We start from the raw sequence: 15,073 nt of genomic DNA, 5'->3' as shown, positions 1-15,073 counted from the left end.
AGCCTGAGCAAGCATTTTAAAACGTGAGTTAGAACCCACCGCTCATCTGCTCACACACCTGACTCAGAGGAGAAGCCGCCGCCCTCCGGGGCCGGGGGGCCCCGTCTGCCTCCGACATCGCCTCCCGCTCTCTCCCTGCCCCGCAGGCAGCAGCCCCCATGATGCCCCTTACACTGGCCAAGCCCGCGCCCCGCCACAGGGCCTCTGCCCATGCTGTCCCCAGGCCCAGGCGGCTCTTGCCCGGGTCTGCCCATGCTGTGTCCCCCTGCACAGATGCCCCCTTACCGGAAAGGCCTTCCCTGGCCCACGTCTATATAGCACGCCCCCCACAGCCCCTTCCCATGGCCCGCCTCCCGAACCCCCCTCACCCCGCGTCACCGTTCTCCGTAGAACCAGCGTGCCAGTATCTATGGGCTGTTTATAGCTGTTCTCCCCAAAATGGAATGCAGGCCAGGTGACGGCAAGTGTCCCCGGCTGTTTCCTTTTGCGCCCCCCAGGACCAGGCAGCACTTGCAAAGGAGGACCCCGAGGCTCAGAGAGGATGAACCTGCCCGCCTCGCACAGCCCGGACGGGGCAAGGCCAGGGTACCGCAGCCTCCCGCCTCACCGCTGTCCTGTGAAGCTGCTTCCCGCCACGAGAACACCGTGTGAGGTCCTGTGAAGGTGCAGAGCGAGGACAGGCGTCAGGGAGGGCTTCCTGGAGGAGGCGGAGCCCCAGGCCCGCTGGGCCTTCTCTGGACACACGCGGTCCTTTCCTAAGGTCTAGAACTCACGCTCCAAGAGACCAAGGCCCAGGAGAGAAAGGCCCGGATGGAGGCTCTGCCCAGTAGCCACATGGGGGCACATGGATGGGGGGGGGTGGAGGGGTCTGACCGGCCACCCAGGGGGGTGGGGGGTTGGAGTCTGAAAGCCGCAGAAACCTCGAAGCCAGCAAGGAGGCCCTGCCTGGAGTTCCACAATCTCAGAAAAAGTCAAGCTGAACTTCTGTTTATGGGAGACTTTAAAAAAAAAATTTTTTTTTTTATTAAAAAATGCCCGTGATATTTAGGAAGGAGCGCGTCTGGCTTTTAGACACCTGCCGCCTGAGCCTGGCGGAGGCCCGCGCTGTTAAAGCGCAAGGCCAGGGTCGGCGGTTCGGCACTTTGTTTATGCTTCTGAGGCAGGCGGAAAATTGAAGCTCACACTGACACGTCCCGAAGTCTCCTCCGGGTAAAGAAAAGCAAATACGGTTTCTCCGAGTCATCTCCGCATCTCTGTCCTCTTGCTTTTCTCGGGGAGATGAATTTAAGTTCAGGGTCGAGCGCCGCGCCTGCCGAAAATGGGGGGCGCCTGCACCGGAGCCGGACGCAAATGCCAGCCGCCCCGGGCTCGTCCTGCTAAAGGCCACCTGTCAGTCTCCGCCGGATCTCGTACCACGGCGGGGGGCGGCCGCTGTCCCGTATGCCATCGGCTTAGGCCCAAGTGGAACTGGCCGGACGAAGGCCCCTGACCCCACGGAGAGCCGAGAGAGGTTTTCGCCAGTGAAGACGGCAAACCTCGAAGGGGGAAGGGGGGCGTCTGGCACAAGGGGGCTCTTCCCACTGTGAAGGTCATCGGGCGGAAATGGAGAGAGGTTATGGCGTCCTTGGGGTGGGGGGTGGCGAACGGGCCCGGAAATCTTTCCTGGACCATCAGAGACAGCAAGAAACTCGGACCAACCCTGCGGGCTGGCCTGGGTGCTCTCGGAAACACATTAGGAAAAGTTTTTCAACGTTTAATAAAGAACTGACTCTGAGCGTCGGTCCTGAAGGAACATAATGACGCGCCCAGAAAATACCACGTGCCCTTTTGCTTCCTAAAGACTGAACCCCAGGCCCTCGCACCCAGCCCACCCCTGGCAGGCGCCCTGGAAGTGTCTGGGGCTCGAAGACCCTGCAGCCACCTCCTGAGCCCCCGGCTGCCCCGTCTGGGTGGCCGGGGCTCGCTCACTGTCCGGGAATTCGCTGTACTGTTAGACTCGAAAGATCCTCGAGGCTGCGGGCGAGGGGGCAGCAGTCATGCACTTTTCCAACGTCATGGCTTCCAAAGTGACTGCCCTCAGCTCTCGAAGACCGACGACAAACCTGGCAACGGACGGGTGTAACTGGGTTTTAACCCGCGAAGAAAGCAGGGCCGACCTTCCGCATTTGCTCAGAATCCTCCTCGCCAGACTTTTTCTTACACAAACATTGGAAATGGGTGGTGAAATGTCAACAGTCCCAAGGCACGGAAAAAAACGGGACAATGTTCCTTTTCCACTCCGCTCTCATTTGCTGAAAGATTCCTTTCCACTCCGCTCTCATTTGCTGAAAGATTAAAACGCCACAGCTCCAGGGGCCGGGCCGAGTGACAATTACCACCATCACTGGCCACGCCCTTGGGCTCTGGGCCCAGTGACCTCCCGCCCCGCCCCCTCCGGCGTCTGGGCACCACGGCCACGCCTCCCCTCCTCCGACCCCCGACCCCCGGGGCTGCCGAAGCCCATCACTCGCTACCAGACGCACAGCACGTGAACACAGGGCTGGGCCGGCGTGGGCGCCACAGAGCGCCCGCTGGTGGCGTGGAGAAGCGCCATGGAGACCGAGCCGGTTTCAGAGTCACGGCCGGGAACTCTCGGCCCCCTTCTCCGTGACGTTGCTAAGCCCCGCCTCTGACCACGACCCTCATGGGCCCCCACGCCCGGCGGGGGGGCAGCCTCCATGCCACGGAGCCCACAAAATTGTTTCAATTAGCCAATGTACAGAGAGCCTGCGAAACCTACTACCCCCGGCCCTTGCCTTCCACCGCTCAGTGGCTGTAACCCCGCCCCCAGGCGCAGCCCCGGGCACGGCCAGGCCTGCCAGCCGCCCCTCCAAGGAGTCCTGCCTGTCACCTCTCTGAGCAGCGTGGCATTGTGTCCCAGGGCTGGGAGGAAGGGGTGAAGGGTCACGAAGCACAAACGAGCAGTCGACAGAGGGTCTCGGGATGGGGAGCGCGGCACAGGGAATGCGGTCAGCAGTAAGGTCGCGGCTCGGCGGGGAGCCAGGGGAGAGAAAGAGCAGTCAGGGGGTCGTTTCATTAACGACACACATGTCCAGCCGATGTGCTGTACACTTGAAACTGTAAGTCTTACAGACCAGGGACGGGCGAGGCCGTCCCCCGGCTCCCGCGCCACGTGCCAGGCTGGCCCAGCGCCGAGACGTCCCACCGCCCGGCCCCGTGGCACGATCTTGTCCGTCTGCCCCGCGCGCCACCAGGGGAACAAGGGCCTGCCGCCTCTGACGACAGGGAAGAGACCTTCCGGGAGCTCTGACCTGCGCCGACAGGAATTCACGAGGTTCCCGCACGTGGAGCCGCTGGGGATGCCGAGCTCTGTGCCAGGCCCTCCCCGCACGGTCTCACCTGATCCTCCCCCCGGGGGGCCTGGACCTGTCACCTGAGGAGACTGAAGCACAGAGTCTAATGACCAGGTGCAGCTTCTCATCTGCTGACGATGCCATCTTGGCTGCATGGGGCAGTTCCTAATGCACGAATGCCGGCCAGACACATCTCCCCAGTGGGTACGTACGTGAGTCCAGCAAAGGGTGAGGGGCCCGTGACCCCACCTGACGGTTAAGGAGACCGAGGCCCATCAGAGGGAGTGGCGCCCTCAGACCCCACCCCCCCGCCCAGAGAGCAGAAAGCAAAACCATCGTGGACACACGCAGAGCCATCGGGAGACTTGGGGGGGGCGTGGGGGGGAGGACGGCCAAGAGAGACGGCTCCCTGATGCTGGGAGAGAGGGGACCGGGAGGGACAAGGCAGAAGCCACGCATCCCCGTCCACCCTGACCCCGGACACCTCGTCGAGATCATAGCGACCCCCTCCGAGGTTCATCTGGGGCCTGAGCCCACGTGTACGTCTGCCTAGCAGGGCCCACGGAAGGAGCGGGGCGTGAGGGGCACCCCGCCTTCGGGAAGAGGCTGCTGCAGCTCCCCGGCCTTCAGGAAAGGCCCCTCTCCCCAAAACAAAGCTCCCATGGCACGCGGCCAGGATATGTATTCCGGCCCACGCCCGGCAGACCCGTGGATGACGCCAGCAAGCCGGGGTCAGCCAGGTTCTATTAGCTCAATTAATGAGGAGTAAGAGAAGGCTACCGCGCCGCCCCGCGGCGGCCGGGCTCAGAGCCGGAATAATGGAGTTATTAACCTCAGCCGGCCGCGGTCCGCCGGCAACGGCAACTCCATTTCCTGGTTCAGGCCTCCATTAACGGGCTGTTTATCATCCCTAATCCACATCGGGATCAGCTGCGGAAATACCAGAGCTTCCAGGAAGGACCAATAAAAAAGAGCGAGGGAGGGAGGGGGGCGAGGGAGGGGAGGGGGAGGGAGAGGCGAGAAATCCTCTCTTTTTGCATTCAAATCTTCCCTTGGTCCTGCTGCTGTCCTCTTGGGAGAGAGCAGCATCCTCCTCACTTGGGGACGTGTCAGGGGTGGCCGAGCTGTGATCCCAGAGTTCCGTTGTGTTGCCCCAGAGCACACAGCGTCCCGTGGAACTGAAAAGTAGCAAGCGCTTAAAGAAAAATTACAGAGCTCTGGCATTTAAACGCCAGTTCGGTTTTTACTTGCCTAATGTACCATGATGTTCCATCGTTTAAATTTAGCGTAGTTGAAACCAGGAAAGCAAACCAGCGCTCGGCAGAATAATTTATCAACATCGTGAGATGCTCTGATCGCGATTTTCCGGTTTGCCCGGCTCCGCGCGGTCCTCCTGGACGAAAGGCCGCTTCATCTTCATCCATTTCAGGGTCCTTCTCCTATGCCACGCGCCAGGTGGTTCCCCAAGGCCACCCCGCCCCCCGGGAGCCTCTAGTGTCTTCTGTAAGGAGGAAAAGCAGACGGGTAGCTACTAGAGATTAGGACATGGCCGCTGTGCGAGCCCACCACGGGGAGATGTGGCAAACTCCGCCCAGCTCATCCCTGCACAGTGGGTTTGCCGCTTCAGACTCTGTTTATGCAACGGAAATTCAAAATTCCACGGGCGACGATCGTCATGTTCACACCTCTTAACATGTAGACAAATCAGCACTGTGTCTGAGTAGGGGGTATGAGCGCGTCACTTATTTTCTGAGAATTGGAGGGAAGAAAAACCACGGCCTGCATTGGGAATGACAGCCTGCCAGGCCGGGAGGGGCCAGCGGACGCTGGCCGGCCAGGGCCCACCCTCGCTGTGCCCGCCAGCGCTTGCCGGTTATAAATCACACCCACATACGGTGCATTTTCTTTCCACGGCGGTAGCGCTGTCAGACTGAAAGAGCAGAGTTTATGGTCCCATCTGACAGAGAAGAAAACAGAGGTAAAATGCAGCTTTTGAAAGCAGCTGGCCAGGGAAGAGGGATAAATGTTGATGGCTTTGTGGAAAGGACACAGAGGAACAGTGCACAGAGCTGCCATCGGGGCTGGTCTCTCGCCCGAGGCTGGGGGCAAAGGACAGCGCGCGCAGCTCCCTGGAGCCCAGGCGCCTTCTACTGAGCAAACCCACTTTATGGGGCAGTGAATGGATTAAAAGAGATGTAAAGCGGGCACACGATTGGCCCTCAGCATCAGCACCATCACTCTCGTCAGGATGATGATGAGGAGGAGGAGGAGGAGGAGGACGATGGTTAAAGACGATGGGGCAGGGACAGCACCTCAGAGACTCACCCAGGAACGGGGCAGAGTGGGGGCAGAGCGCAGCCAGGGAGAAAGACGAGAGAGGCATCTGTCAGCACCAGGGGCACCCTGGACAGAACATTCTGGGCCGGCCTCAGCCCGGGACGGGGCCGCCAGGGCTGGCTTCCGGGGCCTGGCGCTGGGAATCTTCCAGACTCTCCTGCGTGGAGGGGCCGGGCGTGCCCCCCGCCCTCCCGGCGGGGGCTGTGTTGGCCAGCCTGCGTCTCCTCGGAGGAGGGCGTTGAGTGCTTAGCAAAAGCCAACAACATACCCAGAACCAACTGGGAGCCAAACGGCGCAGTCAGAGGCGAGCTGTCCCCTTCTCGGGGACAACCAAGGCCCCCCGGGGCTCCTCTGGGAGTGGGGCACACAACCATCTAGTTTAAGAAATAATAATAAATAAAAATTCAAAAACGAGTCTCAGAGGAATCCATAGAGCAGTTCCCAATTTGCACAAAACGACCTGGGATACAAATGAGCCCGTCTAAGCGACCGCCCTTGGGTGACTTCCTCACAGTCCAGAGACTGAATCAGTGGAACCGAGAAAGAGATACAGCACCGAACGCGACGCCAATGAAAGCCTGCGCCGGTCCGCTGAGCTCCAGGCCACCGGCTCAGCCCGCGCTCCCAGGGGTTTCTGAGAGACCGGGGCGGACCCTCCACCTCGCCCCGCCAGCCCAGCGCCGCGGCCAGGGGCAGGGGGGCCAAGGCCACGGCTTTCCCTGCCGGCTCCCTGGAGCACAGAGGGGAAGGAGGATGCAAAAAGAAAAAAAAAAGAAAGAAAGAAAGAAAAAAGAAAAAGAAAGAAAGAAACACCCAGTCTGTCTGATGCACTGCAAACTTGCCAACATCAATCAGAATCCTATACTCCCTTCTCTATAGCAAACATTAATTTTAAAAGAAAATGCCATGCTACAAACTTGCAGCATGAAATGAATTATTTTACACCCAGGCACAGGGTGGATTTCTGGGTGTAGCCTTGGATAGTTCTTTCTTTGTTTCTTTCTTCTGCTTTTTTTTTTTTTTTTTACTATTATTATTACGTTTTTAACAAACTTTATAGCCCATTTTATTTGTTCTCGAATAACTTTTTCTCCTTCTTTTCGACACATCAATTACTTCGTTCATTTCTCCCTCCGTGTGATGTTGGAATCAAGAGATTGATATTGCTCAAAGGGAAATAATTTAGCATTATACGCCGTGGGCTTCTGGGGTAGGAGTCAAGCAAAACCTCGCTTTCGAACACCACCCATGTATTAGCTATATATTCGGTATAAATCTAAGAAGAGATTTATATCTGACAAGGAGAGAGTAACTTTGCTGTCTGATAAACCAAACAGGTCTATTTCTGTGTCCAATAATTCTATTTACTAGTGCGACTGTATTTTCATAATAAAATTGATATATATGTAAATTTATTTTAATCTCATTTCGCCCGACCCTCCTAAAACAAGAACCTTTGCAGATTGTTTCCATATCTGAGTTATAGATTTCCGTGTCGTGTTCCCACACTGGTTTCTAGGCTGTAATTCTGTCAGGACCCCTCGCCGCGGACAGAGTGCTGTGTGACGGGCGCCCGGCGCCCAGCCCGGGGGGCCCGTTCTGGGGTACGTCTCTTCCTCAGCCTGTACCTGGACTTGAAGGTTTACGGCTAAGATGGCTTTCTGAAATAATCATTAAGATGTTGAATGGAAGACAAAGCGGGAGGAAACGGAACAGTCAGAGATGAGGGCGAAGGGAAAACGCCCCCCCAGCGATGGGAGGAAACGGGCCGTGCAATTAAACCCGCATCATAAGCAACGCCTCCCCCCCCTGCCCCCCCCCCCCGCCTGTCCCCTGCCCGAGGGTCAAATAAATCAAATTGGCATTATTTGCCAAGTCTTTAGAAATGGATTGTTGACTCCATTCCCTTGCTAGCCGGCCCTACATCGAAGGCTCTCCCGTCTTGACTACTCTTCCCTGTCTGCCTTTGAATGAAGCCGGGGTCTCCCTGGCTGGGCTCCCCGTCCCAGCAGGGTGCGTGGTGGTGGGGGAGGAGGGGGAAGTCAATGGAACAGGCACGTTTCCCCTCAGGGTTTGGGAAACCGAGCACTGGGTGTTTACCGCCCCCCACACACCTTGTCAACGACCTGCCCCAGCCTCCCCGGGCCCGTTTTGCATTTCCCCAACCTTTCTCCCTCAGGTGGGTGAGGGGTTCCCACACACGCTAACTGATAGTTACCGGGGAACTGAGGGTGGACCCCGCCTCTGGGGCCGAGGCCCCTGGAAACTCGGCCACCACCACGCGTGTGTAAGACAGGGCGCTCCAGGGCCTGCGGGGCCCCCAGCAGGAAGCTCTGCAGCCCTGACTCCAGGGATGGAAGTTAAGACGGTTTCGGAGGACCCAATGGTGGAGGGCACCATAATGCCCCCGCCGGGAGGCCCACCTCCTAACCCCCAGAATCTATGAACTGGTTCTTTACAGGGCCAGAGAGAGGGGCTTTGCAGATGCGATTACGCTCAGGAGCTGATGTGTCTGGATTACCTGCCCCCCCCCACCCCTTCCGCCTGGGTTCTTAAAATCTGAGAACCTTTCCCAGCTCTGGTCAGAGGGGGGCGTGACTACAGAGGGTCAGTGTGTCCCAGCGCTGACCTTGGAGATAGGGCGCCATGACCCAAGGACTGGGCAATCTCTAGACGCTGGAAAAGGCGAGGAAATGGATTCTTCTGAGAGCTTCCAGAAAGGAAGGCGGCCCTGCAGACATACCGATTTCAGCCTCACTGAATTGTAAGATGATTCACTGGGTCCTTTAAGCCACCAAGTTTGTGGGGATTCATTACAGCGGCCATAGAATACTAGCATACCAGCTCGAGCTATGCTTAGACAAACAACAGGCCTATTCGAAGACAAATGATTTGCAAAACACATCCATCTTGGGACTCAGGTATAGATAGACGTTACCAAAAAAGAGTCCTAAAATAAAAAAGAGAGACAGAGACAGACAGAGAGAGAGAGAGACAATGACCATTGCCTGAAAGAATTATTCTAGGAAAGATAATATTTTAGATAAAGCCTTATCGATGTGCTCGAAATAATTTAGAGAGGACAGACTCAGGTATTTAAAAAATCAAAGAAAAGATGATGAGATAAAATAAGAAGGAAGATGAAAGAAAGCCGACTAAGTTAAGGGGGAAAAAATTAAGGGAAACATGAAAGCACCGTAGAAATGAAAAATAAATTGGAAGCCGCGAGAAATAAATACGATGGAAAATAAAGCGGTCGTGAAGGACAGATGCGAGAAAATGATACAGAAAAGGAAGAAGATAAAAGCTACTAGAAAAAACGTCGTCATTATGGAAAACGGAGGATGAGTATCCAACACACACACGTAATCGGCCTTCCTGGGTATGAACACTGAGCGAAGGAGCCAGAAATATGGACTGTGAACTAGAAGAGAGTTCTCACGGAATAATGTAACGAGAAAAGGTTCATAATGTTCCAGAGAAAGTAATAAAGAGAGCCAAGACCCAGACGTAGGCTGCCGAATGTAAACAGACAGACAGAGAGACAGGCAGACTGGCAGACAGACATTTTATGAGCGTCCAGACAGAGGAAGCAAATATTTATAATGGGATGAAACCTCAGACATTGCTGCACCCCTGGACGTGTCTGAGGGACAGTACAGAGCCGGTCCAGGATGCTGAGGGGGAAGGAATGGGCCCAAAGAATTCTCTACTTTGCCGGGTGTTTGCAAATAAAGATAACAGAAAGACATTCTGCAATACGCAAGAATTTAGAAGTTTAGAATTAAAATGTCTCCAGATACGCTCCCCTAACCAAGCATGTAGGACACCCACTTCTGGTTGGCCACCTCAGCCTCCCCGCCCAGACCCCCAGTCTCCATCAGGGCACCCCAGAAAGTTTCCTTTTCCCCCTAGAACGCTCTCCTGCTCTCTGCCTGCCTTTGAGTCACTGCCAAAGGGGGGCAGGGATGCGACATCCCCTGTCAGAGCAAACTCCGACTTGATGGCCTTCGCTTGTTTATTTCCACAATGGCCATGACTGTGCTGTGCTCGCAAGTTCAAATTAGTGAAGGAAGGACAGCACGTTCAACAACAATCGACATTGTTTTGGAACAAATGGCTCACCATCGGGGGAAAAAGAATTAGACGGCGTATCCACGTCAAAATACGCATTGGAGGCATCAAAGACTTCCACGTAGTAGAAGAAAATCTCGGTTCGTCCGCACAGCAACCCCAGGAGGAAGGGAAGACTGTTCGTATGCACTGTCATTCTACAGGTGGGGAAGTTCAGGTCCGCGAGGTGACAGAGCCTCCAAGTTCACAGGGCAGACGGGGTGGTGGCCGGGAAGGGGGACGGGTGAGGCGCTCCAAGTCAGAAACGCGCAAAGGCTCGTGCACACTGGAAGCTATTCGGAGGGTCTGGTCGGCCGAGCCCCTGGAGGCGGCGCCGGTGTTGGCCCGGCCAGACGAGGGTCACTCACCTGTTGGGCTTGTACTCCAGGGTGTCCAGCATGTGCGCCTGGTCCAGGTCCCGGGGGAAGCCGTACATCACCCACCCTTTCTGGATGCAGTCGTGCTGGGTCAGGCGGCTGCTCAGCAAATTCATGATGATGCTGTCGGGGACTGCAGACAGAGGACGACAAGGGATCGCGACTCTGCCGTCCTGGCCACGTCTCCCGACCCGACGGGAACGTGCAGGAGGCTCCGTGGCCCCTGGGCTTCCCAAATGTACTTGACCATGAGTCGGAGTGGGGAAGAGTCGGGTTTCAGTGGACAGGACTCTGGGCGTCCTTTCCAGGTCCCTCCATGGTCCTGGTGATAAGAAGAATGTGGCTGCCTGGGATGGGGCAAGGGTGACCTTGACCTTGACCTCCCCCTGACCTTGACAAGATAACCGCACCCATTGGCAGTGGGGTAGTTCCCCCCGACCCCCTCCCCGGCCCGAGAATCCAGGTTTTGCAGCAAAAGCCTTGTCACGGACGCGCGCCGGCCCCAGCCCCAGCTCCTTGGACGGGCCACGTGGGGGCCTGGGGCTCTGCCAGCCCGCCGGCCACAGCCACCCCTGCGCCTCTCCTCACCCCAATGTCCCCCTCTGACGTGCGGCACCGACGCTCTCCAGGGTCTCAGCTCTGGTTGTAACCGGAGACCGAAATGAAGTCTCACGGAGAAGCCTCTCGTTTACATAGCACAAGTGACATTTTCCTGAAATTCGTCTCTCTCTTCGCAGACTCATTAACTGTCCTGTGTAGCAATTTGCACTGCGCTTTGCACTCACTTTCCCGGAAATGCTCGGTAAATAGCACCGCTGTCTGCCGTGGACGAGGCCCCACGATGGGCTGGTCTCCCAGAGCCGCAGTGAGGGGGCGTTTGGTGGCTTCGCTGGGGACACCTGGTTCCCCAGCTACCACATCCGGGGGTCAGGCAAGCGGCCCTAATGCACGCAGGTGAGACCTTCCCCAAGGCCCCCGGCCCGACAGCCAGGTGAGAGGTGCAGGCAGACCACGGATGTCCGCTTCCCTCCGTGACCACGACGTGCCGGGGGACACCCCTGTCCCCAAAGAACCGGAAAACCCGCTCCGAGTCGCTTGCCTGGCCCTGGAGACGATCTTTCTCGCATCTTTTAGCCTCTTCTCCAGGAAAGAACAGAAGAGAGACCCGACGGTGACGAGAACGGTCGGCTCCCCAGCACGGGTGAGAAGTCGGCTCGGCTAACCGGCCTCTTCCCGACCAGACCTGCCGGGGGACCCAGTGCCGCGGGGGGGCGTAGGAGCAGCCCCCGCCCCACGGCTGACCGGGCTCCCGAGGTCCCACCTCGCCCCCCGTCCAGGTGGCTCTGCCCCAGACCTTCAACACGCTCAGACCCCTCCATCCGGGACGCGCTTGGACTCAGCCTTCGGGCCCCAGAGCACATCCCCTCCGAGACGGCGCCCGCCTGGGTCGGCACCTGTGTCCCTGGCTAGTTTCCTGTGTACTGTCTGCCTCTCACAAGGGAAGGTGGGTTCCATGCGGACGAAAGACCACGGCCATCTTATTCTTCCATGATTGACACGGTGCCCGTGGTAGGTACGGAAGGAAAAGACGATGCTTCCCTTCAAAAGTGTCACTTCGACTTGACCAGCCCGAGTTGCCCAGGTGTCAGAGATCGCGGGCTCGGTGTGCGGGCACATCCCGGCCCGTCTCAGCCCCGCCCTTACTGCCGACGGACCTGTGAGTCTCAGCTTCCTCATCTGCCGAGAGAGGATGACAGGCTCTGTCACCACGGGGTCCACGCTACGTACAAAGCTCCGGGCAGCTGGGAGCCGCTCGAAGATGGGGGCTGGTACTTTCTGATTCAGGGGATGTATGTTGGGCAACAAGACCCCACGAATCTTTCTTCATGACTCCCCCGGGGGTGGGCTGTTCTGAGCACAGGTCGCCGGCTCCTCCGAAGAACGACAGCCAGCCCCAAACAAGCCTAGGCGGTTCAAGACAAAGGCCCGCGGAGGGCTTGAGGGAGCTCTGCCCCTGCCGTTGGTTTGCATTCCAGGGGCTGGAAGCCTGGTGGGCCCCGCTGACCCCCACAAGTTGTTCTTGCCCAGGGCTGGGCCCCGCTGCCCTCTACAAGCCCCGGGTCATGATGTTAGGGCTCCTGCCCTGTGCTACACCCCGGTGCACGCACCGCCACGTCGCCCTGAGGACCTGGGGCGCGGGGAGCCAGCGCTGAGCTCGCAGCCTGAATAAGTCGCGGGTCTGCCCTCTGACCCACACGCTTCGTGTCATCTGCCAGGATGAAAGCAGATTAAGAACAGCGTGGGTGAGAGTCTGCGTGGAGCTTTCTGACCCGGCTATTCTCCAAACGTTTACGGATGTTTTCACCTACATAAGAGACCGATACGGAAGTCGGCCTTTCCCAGTGATCCATTTGGTTGACAGTTACCGAGCGCACGTGCTGGGCCGGGCTGTCACACGACACCGCAATACACAGCAAGCAGGAGGCCCAGGGCCCTGCCCGGCTGCCGCTATGTTGCAGCCGGGGCGACAGGCAAACACAGGCGGCAACCCTTTCCGAGAGTCGCAGACGCTGCGAAGAAACACACTAAGCGATGGGAGGCCGCGTCTGGCTGGGAGCGGAGCGTCCGGGCCGAGCGTCCTGGCCGAGCGGACGGCCAGGGCGGAGGCCCCGGGCTGGCACGACCTTCCCATGGTCAGGGAACAGAGAAAGGGCCAGTGTGGTCGGAGCGGAGGGCCCTGCGGGGAGTGGGGGTGGACAGGCCCCGCCAGGTCGTCGGGGAGGAAGGGGATCCAGGCCACACCGGGCCATCTGGGAAGGGGTGTGCGTTGGCCCTCGCTGCCGATTTATGCAGTGAACACACGGGGTTCATCTCAGGATCTGCATTTGCACACGGAAACCCCATTTTCTGGGAGCAGCCAACGGAGTCCGGACTTGGGGTCCCAGGCACCAGGGATGTGGCTAACACACAGTGCTGGTTTCTGAGCGCCCACCGCGGGCTCCCGGAGCTGAAAGGGACCTTCCGTAAAGCTCGGGCTGAGGACCCCCGAATGAAAATCAGCCGTTACGGGCGCCAGTTCTCCAAGCTTCTATTACAAAACAAAACACCTTCTGCCGACCCCACGAGCACGGCGCCCGTCAGGTCCTCGGGCGTCCTGGGCCTCTGAGAGGCGCCGCCAGCTCCCGGCAGTGCCTATGAGTGAGTGGGGGGCCGGCTGAGGCTCAGAGCTCTGCGCACCCCTCTCCCACCCCAGTCCTGCCCGGCAGTGCTGGGACTCTGCCCGTCTGTCTCTTCCCCCGCACGCCGGGGCGGTGGGCCGGGGGCCATCGCAGGCCGGTGTTCCGGGGCTGGGTGCAGCTGCTTTTAACGAGAGCTCCTTGGAGTAAAACCCGGAAAACGCCACTCTGGGCTTCCCTGGGCTCCTTCCTTAGAGACTCTGCTTGGCGGCCACGGGCCCTCCCCGAACATCCATGTCCTCCGCCGTGACACCTGCGTCCCCGGCTGCTGTGGGGGCCAGAGACGGCTCGTGGTTGACGCCGGCTCCATCAGCGCTCTCACAAAGTCACGTGAGGGTTAGTTTTAGTTCTTTCTAAAAGTCGGCGCAGGGTCCCATCGGTTGACGATGATGAAGCCACCGGCAAGAATACAGGACCCTTCAATGACGAGCACGAAGCCCTCGTAAGTGGAGCTTGACTCTGACTTAGGGAGCGTGGCGTGGCCTGGAAGTGGCTTGTCTTCAGACGCAAAAGCCCCGCGGGTGATTCGCTTGCTGCCTAGTGGTCCGCAGGGCCGTCCAGGCCTCGGCTGCTTGGGGGGCCCCTGGTGTCTGACTGGCTTCCGCAGCAGCCACGTCTTGCGTGGAAACAGGGGCTCTCCTGCGGGGGCCGGCCAGCCTGGCCACGGCTTCTCCCACAGCAGTGGGCTGCTCGCGGGGCTCGGCACCCTGGCGACCCAGAGGGCGAAGGGCCTGGACGGCCACCCACTGACCTCCTTCATTTCAGCGCTGAGATGTGGCTTACGTGACCTGTCCGAGCCGGCCTCTCTCTCGGCTGGGGAAACATCCGACTCCAGGGAGGAGCAGGAGGCCAGATAGAAACTCAGAGACTTTTCACGGCGGAGGGCGCTGTGTGGGGAGGAGGGGCCTGTTAAGTTGGCAAAGACTTCTCGAGGCGTACACGCCACACGCACGTGTGAGAGAGAAAAAGAGAGGAGAGAGCAGCCCCCACTGGTGCCCCAAGAATTAGACCCCGTCCGTCACGGGGCTCCGGGTCCTGCAGCCGGGGCAAGGGCACGTGTCGGCACCGTGCTGGCAGGACAGGCGTGGCCGTGGGCTGCGGGCCGCGCTGAGGGCCTTGGAGCAGGAAGGGCACGTTTCCGGAAGACCGGGGAAGGAGGCGAAGGCTGGCACCGGTTCCGACACGGAGCCGAAGCCCGACCGGGCCCTCCGGCCGTCAGAGAGCCGGGAACCGGGGCTCAGATGAGCACCTGTCCCCGGGAGGGCGGACAGGTGTGAATCGGCAGCAGCCGGTGCCATTTCTGTCTCACACCTGTCTTTCCACACTCACCCCGCCCGCCAAAAGCAGGGTCCCCCATGGAGTCAGGCTCGGTGCCCTGCCCCGGCACCCGGCGGACACTTAACTCACACTCTGGATGAATGAACGAACGAGCGAATGAATGAATGAGTACCATGTCCAAAACCCGACAGGCCCTTTGGTCCCTCGCACGCTCGTGTGTGGGGAACTGGAGGACGGCTCTCCCGGCTGGCACCACGCCCCCCGAGGTGGACGATCACCACGGAGGCCCTGCCCCTTGCCCTCGGAGTCAGTCCTGCCCTCGGCCACCCCTTCGCCTACACCGCATCCTGCCCACGAATTAAAGGGGCGTCGGGAGGAT

General features: G+C 58.9%; 1 protein-coding gene across 10 annotated transcripts in view; it reads right to left on the bottom strand.

Annotated features, from left to right (window-relative positions):
- The window catches only part of AK8 (adenylate kinase 8), a 99,132-nt gene that overhangs the window by 26,904 nt on the left and 57,155 nt on the right, over window positions 1-15,073 (bottom strand). For 5 of the 10 annotated variants that reach the window (XM_016133892.2, XM_016133893.2, XM_036239142.1 and 2 more), the window contains one exon: window positions 10,172-10,313. The exons of 1 other annotated variant lie outside the window; for it this stretch is intronic. In XM_016133892.2, coding sequence (XP_015989378.2) covers window positions 10,172-10,313 — 142 coding nt within the window. Of the gene's footprint in view, window positions 1-1,002; window positions 2,103-3,709; window positions 4,532-8,201; window positions 8,422-9,829; window positions 10,097-10,171; window positions 10,314-15,073 lie in introns of those variants that run through there. 4 more of the 10 variants (XM_036239144.1, XM_036239141.1, XM_036239143.1 and 1 more) reach the window with 4 other exon arrangements.

Source organism: Rousettus aegyptiacus, unplaced genomic scaffold (assembly GCF_014176215.1).
Source record: "Rousettus aegyptiacus isolate mRouAeg1 unplaced genomic scaffold, mRouAeg1.p scaffold_m13_p_3, whole genome shotgun sequence".
NCBI lineage: Eukaryota > Metazoa > Chordata > Mammalia > Chiroptera > Pteropodidae > Rousettus > Rousettus aegyptiacus.
This window is presented reverse-complemented; position numbering and strand designations above follow the sequence as displayed.